This window comes from Diplodia corticola, assembly GCF_001883845.1.
Source record: "Diplodia corticola strain CBS 112549 chromosome Unknown scaffold31, whole genome shotgun sequence".
NCBI classification, from domain to species: domain Eukaryota; kingdom Fungi; phylum Ascomycota; class Dothideomycetes; order Botryosphaeriales; family Botryosphaeriaceae; genus Diplodia; species Diplodia corticola.
The window spans coordinates 28,546-42,724 of record NW_017971510.1 but is presented as its reverse complement, the minus strand read 5'-3'; the positions used below and the strand labels follow the sequence as shown (position 1 = coordinate 42,724).

The 14,179-nt window shown below is 55.1% G+C and overlaps 4 protein-coding genes across 4 annotated transcripts; 3 read left to right on the top strand and 1 right to left on the bottom strand.

Moving 5' to 3' along the window:
• Positions 1-158: 158 nt before the first annotated feature.
• On the top strand, positions 159-1,588 carry BKCO1_3100014 (uncharacterized protein; the record flags this gene model as incomplete). The annotated part of the gene is made up of 2 exons (XM_020274286.1): positions 159-189; positions 363-1,588. The coding sequence occupies 2 exons, from the start codon at positions 159-161 to the stop codon at positions 1,586-1,588; spliced, it is 1,257 nt and encodes a 418-aa protein (XP_020129600.1).
• Positions 1,589-3,163: 1,575 nt separating this feature from the next.
• On the bottom strand, positions 3,164-8,355 carry BKCO1_3100013 (rna helicase rnase; the record flags this gene model as incomplete). The annotated part of the gene is made up of 5 exons (XM_020274285.1): positions 3,164-6,452; positions 6,511-8,027; positions 8,081-8,129; positions 8,177-8,205; positions 8,260-8,355. 5 exons carry the CDS (start codon positions 8,353-8,355, stop codon positions 3,164-3,166), a joined length of 4,980 nt encoding a protein of 1,659 aa, XP_020129607.1.
• A 913-nt stretch (positions 8,356-9,268) lies between these two features.
• On the top strand, positions 9,269-10,036 carry BKCO1_3100012 (uncharacterized protein; the record flags this gene model as incomplete). Its single annotated transcript, XM_020274284.1, has 1 exon — positions 9,269-10,036. The coding sequence occupies one exon, from the start codon at positions 9,269-9,271 to the stop codon at positions 10,034-10,036; it is 768 nt and encodes a 255-aa protein (XP_020129606.1).
• A 1,592-nt stretch (positions 10,037-11,628) lies between these two features.
• On the top strand, positions 11,629-13,948 carry BKCO1_3100011 (zinc finger c2h2-type protein; the record flags this gene model as incomplete). Its single annotated transcript, XM_020274277.1, has 3 exons — positions 11,629-12,788; positions 12,838-13,124; positions 13,188-13,948. The coding sequence occupies 3 exons, from the start codon at positions 11,629-11,631 to the stop codon at positions 13,946-13,948; spliced, it is 2,208 nt and encodes a 735-aa protein (XP_020129605.1).
• Between the last annotated feature and the right edge of the window lie 231 nt (positions 13,949-14,179).

Sequence of the window (14,179 nt, the reverse complement as noted above, 5' to 3'; positions counted from 1 at the left end):
CGGCCAGCCCCAACAATCCGCAACTACATAGCCCGCCGTCTCGCCGTCGCGCTGCAGCTGCATTCCCGCCTTCCAGCCTCTGCAGCAGCCACCCGCCGTTGCGCACCTAGCCCCAAGCCGGCTCTTAGCCTGCATCCTTCTCCGACCACACCACCATCATGTGCGCAAGCGAATATCCACCCAATCCAGGTACGTCTGCCGCTCCCGCGATGCGAGGCCGGGGTGCCTGCATATGATATGACCTGTCTTGCATGCTCCCTATCTGCGTACAAAAGACGGCCCACCCCGCCGCCACCCGAGATCCCCCTTTGGTGCATTTTCTTGGCACTTCTTCGCCCAAGTCACACAATTCTGACAGCCAGCCCTTCCTCTAGGCGAAGCCCTGCCATCTCGCGTCTGCTACACGCGCCGCAGCCCCGGTTTCGACAAGCACACCACTGCCCTGAAACCCGCCCTCGCGTCACCTGCGCCGTTTTACTGGTCCTACCCGCCATCCTTCCAACACGGACCCCGGCAGATCAGACACTTCCGCTACGCCAGCCACCCGGCCTCGCCAACAACTCGCCATTTTTCCTTCGCCGCCCAGCAACGCACCGCAGCCCTCGTGAGGGACGAACACCAAATGGCTGCCTCGCGTTTCCGCACTGGTCTCGAGACCATCGCTCAGGCCGCCCCGTCATCTTCCTCTGCAGCACGCCCGCCATCTTCACCATCCGCCTCCTCGTCATCCACGAGCAAAACAGCCAACTCCGCTGCATCCACTGCCTCGACATCAACCCCCATCTCCTCGGCCGCCTCCACGAGCAGTCCTTCGCCAAAAACCGTCCCCACGCCGAAAGCCAAACCAGCGCCCACGCACCCCGTGTCTCAGCAGGAGCCAATGTCTCCAAAATCAACAGACACCCAGGACATTCGTAGCGTCAACAACCTCGAAGCGGCGCTTGCCACCGCCCGCGCTCAGCAGCACCGGCTAGCTATGGAACTGGAAAAGCTGCGCATGCAGCAACAACAACAACAGCAGCAGCAGCAGCAAAGCAACGAGCAAAACCGCCATCTCCACCATCACCATCATCACGACCACGGAGCCATCCGCCGCCCCTCCGCTCCCGCCCCTGTCGTGCCGTCCATCTTCTCTTCGTCAATGTCGCACTCGCCCAGCAAGCGAAATAGCGATTACGGCCTCATGCTGATGTCGTCGAGCCCGCCGCGGGCCACAACGTCGCTTTTCGGCCACAGCAGCAGCATCCAAGAAGGGTCGGGATCCGATGAGGGATGCAATTGTTGTTGCGGCGACAGCGGCAGCGGCAGCGTCAACGGCAGCAACAGTGGCACGGATGACGGCCTGGTGTCGGAGCTGATGGCCGAGGCGGCACGCAGCTGCGAGCGTCAAGAGGGCAGGGTGGAGTTCCAGCGCCAGATGGCCGCCCTGCGCGACCGCATCTACACGCAGGCGGAGGAGTTGAGCGAGCGGAGAAAGGAGAGGAAGAAGTGGGATTTGGAGAAAGAAAGGTTGATGATGGAACTGCAGGAGAAGGAGGAGAGGATTACGAAGTTGATGGAGGGAAAGAGGGACAGCGTGCAGGGATGATCATGGAGAAGCGTGTTAGACGGGGCATGGAGTTGGATGAGCGTTTGATAGCGTTTCTGCATATTTGAGATACCAAGCGCAGGTTCTGACTGCGAGTACACAAAAATAATATTCTTCCGACTACACAACGCTTTGAGGTGCTAGCGTCTGTCTCAATGACAAGGCTTTCCCCACAGGGCGAAGGATTCAATAGGAGTAATTGCCTACTGCAATTCGTATAGGAATGACTGAGCACTACCTAAGTGGCCCTACCACAGTTTCTAGACCGTGCGGAGAGGATATCCGTGCTTAAATTAACTATTCCTTACCCCAGAAACTTCTAGAAGTCGAGCTATCGACGTAGAACTATCACATAGCTTTTAGTTCTTTTTAGTTAGATTTTATGGTGCTTGTTGAGATGCAGGTTTTGGCTGAGGACTTGAAGATGGGGCATGAGAGTGGAGTTTTCGCATGACGTGAGTTGCGCGTGAAAATCACCATTTTAAATTGTACTAACGTTAGGAGTGTAGTAGCCGGATCGCCGACGATATTTTCTTTTCCCCGTTTGTAACGTCTGCCTTCCCACTTGCGCGAGCGGTTGATTGGTCCTGCAGCCTGCTGCAACGCTAAGGCAGCCTCGACTCCTCGAGTGCATTATTTAGCCTTGCGGCTGATCAGAGTACAAGCTCCATGAGGCTGTGAATTCCAGCCAATCACGTAATGCCGGTTGATGTCTATTTATTGACTGCATATGCAAGGCAGATTCGATCTTAGCATCCAAGCAGCCCCACCCCCCAATTAAGGAGTGCGACGTGGACGGCCCACATTCGTTCATGGAAGCCAGCCTGGCTGTTGCCTACACGCCATGGTCGTTAGACCCGGCAGACCATGCCTTTCCTACCTAGTTTCTCACTGTAATATCTTAGCGTCCTCCAGTCACCAACAAGCCGTTCGACCTATCCACCGCACTCGCTCGTTCCACCGTATTTCACGTTGTGGTTATCAGGAAAATTCAGATATCTTTTACAGTATGCATTTGCAAGGAAGAACAAAGTAAAGTAGTTCGAAGATGAATTCCTGCAGGCCTTGTCATCGGGCGAATTTCTCTCTGACACTCCAGTGCACAATGCGCCGTTCTTTGATTAAATTAATCACAGTGAGTGGCTGGATTCTACAACTTCCGGGCCAATCCCGTCGAATGTGACAAAGTCGATAAAATGGCGGCGGTATGCGTATCAGGGTGATCATCAGTGGAGCAAGGGTCCGTACATGGAGTTGAGATCGTAGAAGGTATTTCGGAGCATGTGGGCATCGGACAACTGTTTTGGTGGCAGTTATTCAAGACTGTTCATTGGGGGAGTTGGGAGATGGATCTTCGCCGCCTGCTCTGAGATGGACGATGCCAGCCCATCGCAGTCGTTCAGTGAGGATAACATGCAAGGGAATAAATTGGATGTCTATGTCAAAATCTTCAAAATTCGTTTTCCAATCTGTTGTAGCCAAACTGAAATAGTCTACAGAAAGGCAGTCATACAATCCTCATCCACTTCGAAACCAGAGACTACGACATTCAGGCAGCCTTTCCGTCCACACCAGTTAAGTGTCACCCATCACCACATCAACCCCGATCCCAGCGCCAGCAACAGCCCGATCCGCTTCTTCACTGTCCTCGCTCTCATCTTCATTTCGAACCCCTCCATCCTCTGTCCCATCCCCATCCACGTCCTTCCCGCTCACCCCATCCCATTTCTCCATCCCCTTCCATCTCCTCCCCTCTGCCAACAAAATCAACACCGCTCGATCCGCCGCCTCAATCTCAGCTTCAAGCCTAGTCTGCCCCTCGACCCATCCACCAATCCACTTCTGGTCTCCCAAACCGACCCTACACCTGACCACCTTCCGAGGTCCAACCGGGGCCACAGCCTCCTCCACCACCGCCTCCACTTCATCGCCATCGCCATCGCCATCGCCATCCTCATCTCCATCTCCCGCCCACTCCCAAACAACCTTCTCCGCACTCGCCAACCGCCCCAACAACATCTTCGGATGCACGCACTCGACCGAATCCCTCAACACCCCCTCCAGCACATCCATCAACCCAATCTTGGCCAAAAAGCCCTCGCAAGCCGAAATTTCGTCGTCGTCGCCGCCGCCACAACCACCAACCTCCGCAGCAGCGGCAGCAGCAGCAGCAGCAGCAGCAGCAGCAGCCGAACCAGAAGACCCGCCAACCTCGACCGAAGTGCTGTCCACAAAGACGGCCCCGAGCACCGCCTCGACCACGTCCGAAAAGAACTTGTCCGCGCCGATCTTGGCGAGCAGCCGCCACGGATACCGCCGGTAAAAGCGGCCGTCCACCACGATTTCCTCGTCCTCGTCCTCGTCCTCCTCTTCTTCTTCCTCTTCTTCCTCCCCCTCCCCCTCCTCTTCCTCCTGATCGCCTTCATCACCTGCATCCTGCTCCTCCTCCAGTACATCTTCCCCCGCGCCGCAGCGACGACGACGACGAGGTTCCGGCCGCGGCGGCCGCTGCTGCCGCAACGCGCGCCAGATGCTCCCACGATGCCTTTCGTGCCTCTCCGTCGCCGCGACGGCCGAGGCGAGGAGCGTGGGCGAGGAGTGGCGCATGAACTGCCACAAGGCCTTGCGGGCGGGCGGGGCGGGTGTGATGGTGGTCCACGGTGGTAACTGCTGCTGCTGCTGCTGTTGTTGTTGTTTTTGTTGTTCGGCTTCTGCTGCCGTCTTGCCGTTGCTCGTCGTCGTCGTCGTCGTCATTGGGACGGGAGAGTGAGTCGAAGTATAACTGGGAGCGGCGACGGGGTGAAAAACGACGTCGCCGCTGCGCGGCTCGAAGACGGCGGCTTCCATGCAGAGAAAGGCGAGGAAGGGCGCGTTGACGAGCGCGGCGCGGATGCAGTGCATCGTCCCGTGCGGGATCTCGTCGGCGGCGTGGCCGCGCGGGGGCGGCGGTGGCGGTCGTCGTCGCGGGGTCTTGTTGGTGTTTGTGGTTTCGACGGCGCTTGGCGGCGGCGGTCTGCGGTAGGCGTATAGGCGTCGGGAGAGGATGTAGTCGAGCACGGCGTCGCCGAGGTACTCGAGGCGCTGGTAGGACGACGAGGCGGCTTCGCGGTACGAGGAAAAGGACGGGTGTGTCAGGGCCTCGAGGAGGAGGTGCTTGTTCCTGAATGTGTAGCCGATGAGCTCCTCGACGCGCTCGAGGTGCAGCGGTGCGGCCGAGGCGTGCTCTTCCGCCGCGTGGTCCTGCAGGATCTTGCGTGAGCGGAGTAGCGGTTGCCACTGCAAGCTGGGGAGGAGTGCTGATGTGCAGAGATGCGCTTTCTGCATGCCGCCCTCGACGTACGCGGCGCCGATGAGGGACTCCACGACGTCGGCAAGGGTCTTGGTGGACAGCGTGCGAGTTTCTGAAGGCGCTTCTGAGGCTTTGGCCAGGATATTGCCTACGTAGCGAGGTCGCCATTTGGACCCTGTGAAGGCTTTGGTGTGTATGAACTTGTCGAGACCGGAGCGGCGTGAGGCTTTGGCAAGGGCACCGTTGGAGACAATGCGATCTTTGCGTTCGGTAAGATAGCTTTCGGGCCAGTGAAGGAAATCCGCCATGAGTTGAACGGCAGTGCTGAACTTCAAGATGCAGTCGCCCAAGAATTCCAATCTTTGATAATCGTTTTCGTTCGTAGACGATGCAGTGATGGCACGGAGGACCAGTGCATGGTTGGTGAAGCCTACAGAGCATAACGCAGTGCTGCAAAGCTCTTGGACAATCATGAAAAGCTCGTAGCGATGCAAGATCGAGGGTAAGAAAGCTGTGAATATGGCATATGAAACCGGCAATCTGTCCATGAGGAAGTCTTTCGCTGGTAGCATATGTTCTCTCGTATACATGCCATGTTGTGAAGAGTCCCGGACATAATGCAAAAAGTCACGCCTTTTGGGGAATACTGAGAAGACGACCTGGACAGTTGGTTCGTCTTCTTGCTGGACATTCTTGTCATCAGTCATGTCGATGTCGGTATTTTGGAAGCCGCGAAAAATTAAATGGTGCCCCACAAGGCCGTCCTGACGCAGAAGGCCTATGGTTGGGTCTTGGCCCGCCTGCAGCTCCGCATAGACTTCAAGTGCAGGTCTGCTGTCACTCTTGAATGTTTGGAGATGGCTTCCAACTTCGCCAGTCACGTCATACGGAGCTATTAGAAAAGGGAAGTCATATCTTTCTTCCGCCAAATGATGCCCGAAGATGATACAAAGCAGATTCCTCGTGGAATGACGAAGCGATGTCAAGTCGTTTTCGTTGAGTGTAATGGCGTCCATCGGTTCGCTGCTCAAATTGTATCGGATATTCTCGTTCCAGTGAAGAAGGAAGTCCGGGACCTGAAGCATCGGCCGGGGCAAGAGGATGACCAGACTTACCGTCTGTGCTTCCATGGGTATTGATATTTTTGTTCTGTGCCATGTATCCGATGACTTCCATGAATTGACAGTCTGAGCCTGTGGAATCCATGGATCCAGACGAGTTTGAGCCTGGATCATCGCTGGTCTGTGATCAATAACACCAAAGTCTGGCCCATCTTCCGAATCATTGAGCAAAGGTAACAGGTTGTCGTTGATCAAGCCCGCTTTATGTAACGCGACGTAGGCATGGAATGCTGCATCTTTTCTCGCAGCCCTTTCCGTCAACCATGATCCTGTCCCTCGGTGCTGGCGGATTTTGGAATCCACTGAATTTGGCAGAGTGACGGTGGCAGTCGTGAGATCATTCTCGTCTACGGTGAATGAGAAACGAGGCCGCAAATCCACATGTCGGCCGCCGCCAAGGATGGCGCAGAAATGGTACAGGTGCTGCATCGCATTATCAAGTGTGAGGAGTGCCCTACTACATCTTAGCAAAACAAAACCGAAACAAAAAAGCGAGAGGGTTGGAAACATACCCAGTTGATTCGCAGCGATAGGATTCGTCTCCCTCTTCTTCAAGTTGCTCGCGTTGTTCCGCGGCTTGGACTACCCGTAGGTCATTCAAATACGCTTCCTTCATTTGCTCTTCCAAGTCCAGCCAGACTTCTGGTGATTTCACGAATGGGGAGTTTTCAGGGAACATGATGATGAACTTGGAATCCTGCTTCCTTGCTCGGCCACGGCGCTGTATGAAAGACTTGAGGTTCTTCGGGGGCTCGAAGCAGATGACAATGTGACAGTTTGATACGTCAATGCCTTCTTCCAGTACGCTCGTTGCGACGATGAGGTTTTTCTTGCGGGCACGGAAGTCTTCAAGGGTCTGCTGCTGGTGTTTTATTTCAACCAGGTCACCTATGCCAAGATGAGATTTTCTTTGTACAGTCATGGAAGTGCCCACGAAGGTGCCGACGTTGAAGAGATGGTGAAGCTGGGGGTGGTTTGAAAGCACGTAGTCCATGGCGGCAACGGTAGCGCGTTGCTCGACGAAGATGATGCCGGTGAAGTCTTCGTTCCATTCCGAGAGTAGAAGGTCGGCGAGAGCATTCATCTTTGGTGACAGGTTGTCTTGCATGCACACATGATAGTTTATAGGCTGGGCGGCCGCCACCATGGCAAGAGTGTTATGAAGACGCGAACCTTCCTCTTCTGACCAGTCAAGGAGTAGGTGGCTCGAGTTGGCCAAGAAAGCATCGAATTTTGCAATGCAACTCCGGACATAGAACTCTGTTGGAGGGCTACCGAGTTCATTGTAGATTCCGAGCGCTCGTGAGTAAAGTTTCTTCAGCTGCTCGTGGACGTATGTTTTTCGGTTGTTAATAAGCTTCTCAAGCTCCTTGAGTACCTGCTCCCTTGACTCATCTGTAGCCTTAGAGATCTTGCGACGCAGGCTGATGATGTATGGATCGTCTAGGATGTCGTATGCGTAATAAACGCCGGCCAGGGAAGCTAGAATCGGCGGCCCAGCCAACGGATCCGAGGTCTGTCCAGGGTACTTCAGTTGCACAAGCTCTGGCCTGTGTGTGAAGCGTAGGAGCTCTGTTCGGTTGACCTTGGGAGTTTTGGCAATCGAGTTGAGACTTCGCTCAATAATCTCCAGTCCGTCTGCATTTGTACTGACCACTGGGCTCGCTGTCAAGCCGAGGATGTTGGGCAGGCTATTCTGGCAGCCGTTGGCAAGCAGTGGATGGTAAAACCTCTGCATGATGGCATTTGCAGGATGGTTGCCGCGACACATGTGGGCCTCATCGAAGATCAGGAGGGCAATCCGTGAGATTTTCACAAAGCCATGGGTCAAAGAATCCAGCAGTATAGCCGGTGTCGATACGACAACGCGGATGTTTCTGAGCACGGCATCCCAAATGTTCTGGTCAGTCCAGCGGTCGACGTTATCACCGCCGCTAAGAAAGCGGATCTGGTAGGCGGGCAGATGCTTTTCAAACAGGCAAAACTGCTGATGGCAGAGGGTGACGGTAGGCGCAATGAACCACACCAGCTATACGCAAGTCAGAAGAAGAGATGATGAGTAGATGGAGGAGGGCAGTTTACTTGGCTTGGGTCGCAGCTTTCGAGCTCGGCGGCGGTGCGTGATATTGCGCTGGGGTGGTCAGTGATGGCGCCGATGCAAGGGTTGAATGGTCGTACACATGGGTCTTTCCACTACCAGTGTCCATCTGCAGCGGAAATTAGTTGCAATCAGGGAGAGTCGGGCGTCTGCTGGGACGCACAGCAACAATGATGTTTTGCCTCAGGCTCTCTTCGACCATTTCAGCCTGGTAAGACCGCAGGCGGAAGACGGCTGAATCTCGGCTCGGTGAGTCCATGGTGGATAGGCGGCATGGGCCAGGTGTGGATCGTGAGGTTGGGGGGGCCGGTTGTTGCGGGGAGCAGTCAAGGCGTGGAGGTGGATAGATGGTGGGCGGTGTTTGCAGCGTCAGCGGGCAGGCGCAGAATCAATCTCCCAGCCGACGCCCCGCAGCAAAACCTCGCCTCTGCACCATGCATCCTGTGCAGGCACAGCAACACCTACCGGCCTGCTTCGGACGCCCTGCCGTGACGCCCGCGGGAGGATCCCGCTAGGCACGCAAAAGGACCCTGCGCTGAGGGGCCCCGCGGAACCCGTGCCAGGAGATGGATCCTGCCTGCACAGCCACACAGCCACACGCGTCGAAAACGAGCTCCCGCGCTCTTCCCCCCGACTGACTCTAGCAGCAATCAAAAGGCCAGCCCGCGCCTCGGCACACCACCCTTCCGCAGCGCACAGAGTTTCGCGCCATGTGCCGTGTTTCCGGCCTGGCCGCTTAGTGCCTCAGGATGACGACGCCCATCCCTGCCGCCCGCCCCAATGCGCCACAATTTAACGAGCGCACCCCCCCAAGCCACGCGGCCAACGTCATGTCTGCCACCCGCCGCCGCGAAGCCAGGGAAACCTTCCGTACACCTATCGTGACTCGCGAGAATTCGCAACCCCCGCTATCACACAAACAGCTTGGTTCCGGCCTGCGCCTCCGCTATGGACGTCATCCAGCAATCACTTCCCAAGCTTCCCCCTCGCCCTACGAGGCCACTTATAACCGTCCCTCCCGCACAACCCTCTGAGCCTGGCCATTCCAACTCAGCACCTACAACCCTGCACTCCTCATCTACTACTCCATCGCAGACGCCCTCACACTCGTCGACCCCACCGCCATTGCCCCCACGACCAAACCAACACCACAAGCAACACCACCGCCAGTCATGGACGGCGACGGCGACCGCGGACTCTCCTCCTTCCTCGGCGGAAGCAGCCACAACAAGCCGCCCCACAAGAAAGAGAGTTTCCTGGAGAAGCTCGAGCACAAAGTCGAACAGAAGCTCATGGGCGGCAAGCACGGACAGCAACAACAGCAGCAGCACCAATACGGCTACGGCGGAGGCGGCTACGGTCCGTCATCGTCGCCGCAGCCGGGCGGCCACCATGGCGGCCACGGCGGCGGAGCGCCTGGCGGATACGGCGGGCCACCTGCGCACCAAGGCGGCGGATGGGATGCTCCACCTCAACACGTGGGGGGACCAGGCGGAGCAGGTGGGGGTGGCTACGGCCCTCCTGGGCATCACCAGGGAGGCGGCTTCGGCGGTCAGCCTGGAGGCCTGCTCGGCATGGGAGCGGGCAGCGGACATCACAACAGGCCGAACTTCGGTGGATTCGGCGGCAGCGGACAACACCACCAAGGCGGTGGTGGAGGAGGACCACCTGGTGGTGGCGGCGGCTTCGGCGGCTTCGGTGGCGGGCACCACGGCGGCGGGCACCACGGTGGAGGCGGTGGACCGGGCGGTTTTGGTGGAGGAGGAGGACCGGGAGGGCCCGGAGGACACCATGGCGGCGGGTTCGGCGGCCCCGGTGGCGGCGGTCCTGGAGGCTATGGTGGTGGTCATTTCGGCGGTGGGCCCGGCGGTGGTGGCCCTGGTCACCATGGCGGTCCGGGTGGCGGTCCTGGTGGGCCGGGCGGCCCTGGCGGCTGGTGAACGCGTCGAGCGGAGGTTCGTTGAGCGCATCCTGGATGAGGAGGATTTGCGGCTCCTGGGCGAGAGGATGGAGGGGTTCCGGACCGACGAGGAGAAGAAGAAGAAGGAGGAAGGGGCATTGAGCAGTGGAGATAGGATACCCGGATAATGCCTGGATTACCATGAAAAAGTGTGAGGGGGGTTTCTTTCTTGTTCGACGCATCACTTTATAAGATTTCTGATTGTTCAATATGTTTATCTGGTGTTCAATGCAATGTTTCACGTGGTTCACTCCCTTCACTACTCTACGCTGTCTTCAAAAAGTATATTTTTTTTGGGCGTAGGGCATGGTTACGACGTCTTCTGTTATGTTATTGATTGCGACAGCATGGTAAGCTAAGATCCGCAGCATACATGATGCAGGCCAGCTAATGCTCTTCTACATAGCACAGCGGGTTACAAACTTCCGGCCCTATGCCTAGTCGACGATGTTCCACTCTTCCTACGTGAGTAGTCGAGTCCAATGACGAATTGAGACGGACGTAGGGTGGAATCGATCCCTTTAAAACCCGCTGTGATCCTTAACCTGAAGCTGAGGTCTCTGTGGCTGATCAATGTGGTGCTCATTGGGCATGGTCCTTTTGGCCCCAAGGCTTGAATGCAAGGAAACTTTATGCGACGTGCACAGCCCGATACGCCTCGCGTCGATCACAATATGTAGGGGCTCCAATTGGCTCATTGTATCGATAAGAGCTAACCATCTGCGCAGTTGCGCTTATAGTGTGGCGAATTCGATGTGCGCAGGTGCGCACTCGAGCAGCCAGCCTCCTACGTACGCGTTTCGAATAGTTATAAGGCAGCCTTGCTCACGTACTCCTACCTTCTGCCCCAGCCAATCTGCAGCTGCGCTACGCTTTTTCAGAAGTGGCTTCTTGTCTTTTTCTTTTGCTAAAAGATGGCACAAATCGATGCAACACCCTCGCCAACCCTTGTCGAGACTGGACGATTGCGTGAAACATGCTCTGAGAAGTCAGCCCCCCTCTACACGTATTGCCCACAGGCTAAAATTGGATCAGGAAGTGTTCGCAGATCGAGACTAGGAAAAGACCATACGGCAAAATTGGAAACATTGCCTCAGACATGCCTTCGAGGAAACGTAGCCGGTGGAACAGATATGACTTATCTGGTACAAGGTATTCTCTTCTAAAAGAGCTCTAAAAACCTAGTTTTGAGCTGACCGATCGGCGCAAAGTTCGGCATTATCTTGGCTCTATACTAGTCCATCTACATCAACCATCGGTATTTCCAGCAGTGTCCAGGCCGATCACAAGGAGAAGGGGGCACTGGTGTGTCCAGCAATCACATGCGGCCCGTCCAAACGAACATTCGCCAGTTCCAAGAGGCTCAGCATCCACTTGCTGATGTCGCACTCGAACATCGATATTTTCAATTGCCCCGTCAGCGGATGCACTGCAAACTTTCTACCACTCTACCTCCTGGCCATACATGCGCTCTGCCACTGCCCCAGAAGCATTGGGAAGGTTAGCTTTCCGGACTTGGTGCAAAACTTCGTACCTCTGTATTACCCTTTGGCGTCCATACTCAATTTCAGGATGGTCCTGGAATGGGTGGCGAGTAGCATCAACTTTTTCCTCCCATCAACAGCCGAAGCAGAGCTTCAACCACGCTACCTTAATCTCCGGAAGTCGGTCTACCCTCACAAGACTGACTGCTCCACTACATCAGTCAATGGGATCAGAATGAGGGAGAGGTTTGTCGCGGAGCATGGTCTTGGCTTCAAGCCTCAAAAAACCATCACCGAGGTCCAGATAGGAGCATACTGTTATGGTGCACTCAGCGCCATAAATACTCGGAATAATGAGGAGATCCTTGTCTGCTATTTTGTGGATGAGGAACAAAGGTCAGGGAAGTTTTGGATCACCAAATTCGAGCTTGCAGGTAAACAAAGAAAGGGCCACAAATCCTACAGCAAGAAAGTTGTGAGCCATCTCATGAGGAATCTCACAAACGCTACGAAGGTTCTGTGCGAGGCTCTGAATCGCTATCCTCAGCTCTCGCCACCGAAGTACTCCATCTTTGGTGGCCCACGGCAAGCAAACATATTCGCTTCTGTCGCAACACCCTTTCGGTCTTCGGCAGAATCCACGTGCGTTGGATTTCCTACTTCCCTGTGCCTCTCTGAACTCTCTCTCTTGAAAAAATTCCGTTCAATATCGTTCACTCTTGCGGGAATATTCGACCAGAAGACTCCATGTGCCACTTCAACCACCAAGGCTTCTAGACCGTGTGACACCGAAAGGTCAATTGACAGCCAAGTCAAAATTATGGTAAAGCATGCCTTGGATTCGAGAAAACAACGGATCATCGACATGGTTATGGGAAAAGCCATGGACATGCTGGGCTTGGACCTCGAACAGTCGGATTGCTCTAGCGAAGCGAGCTTCCTTACGGACTCCTCATCGTCGACTTCGGACTCCATAGAAGGCGAATCGCAGTCCAACGGAATGTCTTTTACTTCAGGATCAGCGTCCTCTAGACAGCAAGGCCACATCAATTCATCCTCTAAGAGGGGGAAGCGCAAGCGTGACGAGGAGGAAGAGGAAGGTTCCAAGCGCCCACGATATGAGGCCTCTATACCTGGGTGTGACGGCGGTAAAAAGAAATTCGCTTGCCCCTATCGGAAAAGGCTTTCGCAGAACGACGATTTGACCACGTCTTGTGTTCATCCTTTCCGAGACGTGCACAGAGTCAAGTAAGTATCAAACACTTGGTCCACTGTATCATATCATTAACATGCTCAGGGAGCACCTGTATCGACAACACGCATTGTCATTGGTAATACACTGCGCGCGTTGCTTCAAGCGGTTCAAGGACTCTGCCGATTTGACAAAGCATCTGCAGCCAGACACTGGCCAGAGCACATGCAATGGACCTCGGCCCCAGCCATTGATTTACTTTGGTCAATCAACTTTGCTGGAGCTGAAGAGAAGATCCGCCAAAGCGATGTCAGAAGAAGAGAAATGGAGAGCTGTATGGACAATATTGTTCGGGGATGCCTTAGATGCTTCCGGGAGCACACCATCGCCCTGTAAGTTGTAGAAATAACCGGGCCGCTATCGTATATGAACGCTCTGCTCACATACATTTGTAGACAGTGAAGACACCATGCACTCTCAAAGCTGGACAGGGGATGAATTCTCCCGGTACGAGCATTTTCAACGCCATACTCTACCTGATCTGGTCCAACAACACATAGCGAGAAGGCTCGACGATGAGAACCCCGCAGAGCACATCGCGGAGGCAATACTCAGTAGTGTTCCAGAAATCATACGGGCAATCCAAGAGGAACACAACTACGGAAGGGGCAATCCTAATTCCTCCGCCACAGCAGAGTCGGTGTCTCAAACGAACACGGCAGGACCAAGCACAAATCGACACGGGAGCATGTTCTTCGTACCTCCTGCAGTCACCTTCACTGCCGACAACACTGCAATGGCAGAGAGCCAAGCCTGGCCGATGGCTACACCAGTGGAAAACAGTGATTCTGGCTACAGCACCGCTCGTGTCGATCATGTGTCCGGCCAACCCCAAGATCTCCATGCAGCGCTTTCGTCTAATGACGCTCTTACGCACTCTCTGCCACGTCTTCAACATCCCCAAATTCCCGCACGGCCCAACAACTTTCCCGAAAGTACACAATTGGACCACCCGGCGCAGACATGTAATGTCGAGCGGGAAACCCCTCGTTTCGAGAGTACGTCGGCCGGGCCGGATGACAACATAGCCTCCAACTCTCAATCTTTCCGACCATCGACTCAAATACCGTCACCTTTGGGATTTTCGTTTCCCGATGATTCCCAGCAAGGGCTCTATGATTATGTCTTGGACTGCAACGGGGATTTCATCTTCTAATCATAAGTGTGTGCACTTTCCGTAGACAAGATGGTTGCTTCGTTATATCATGACCATCATCTTGCATATCCCAAGTTTCATTGGGCGGTAATTCAACCCTTTTCTTAACGTCAAGCATGGTAAGACATAACACGCAACAGGTGCACTCGATGTGGTATTCAAGATTACATTGCTTTTCTATCTCAGTGCAGCACAAGGCGCCGCGGATATACTCTTATTTCAAGGCGGGAC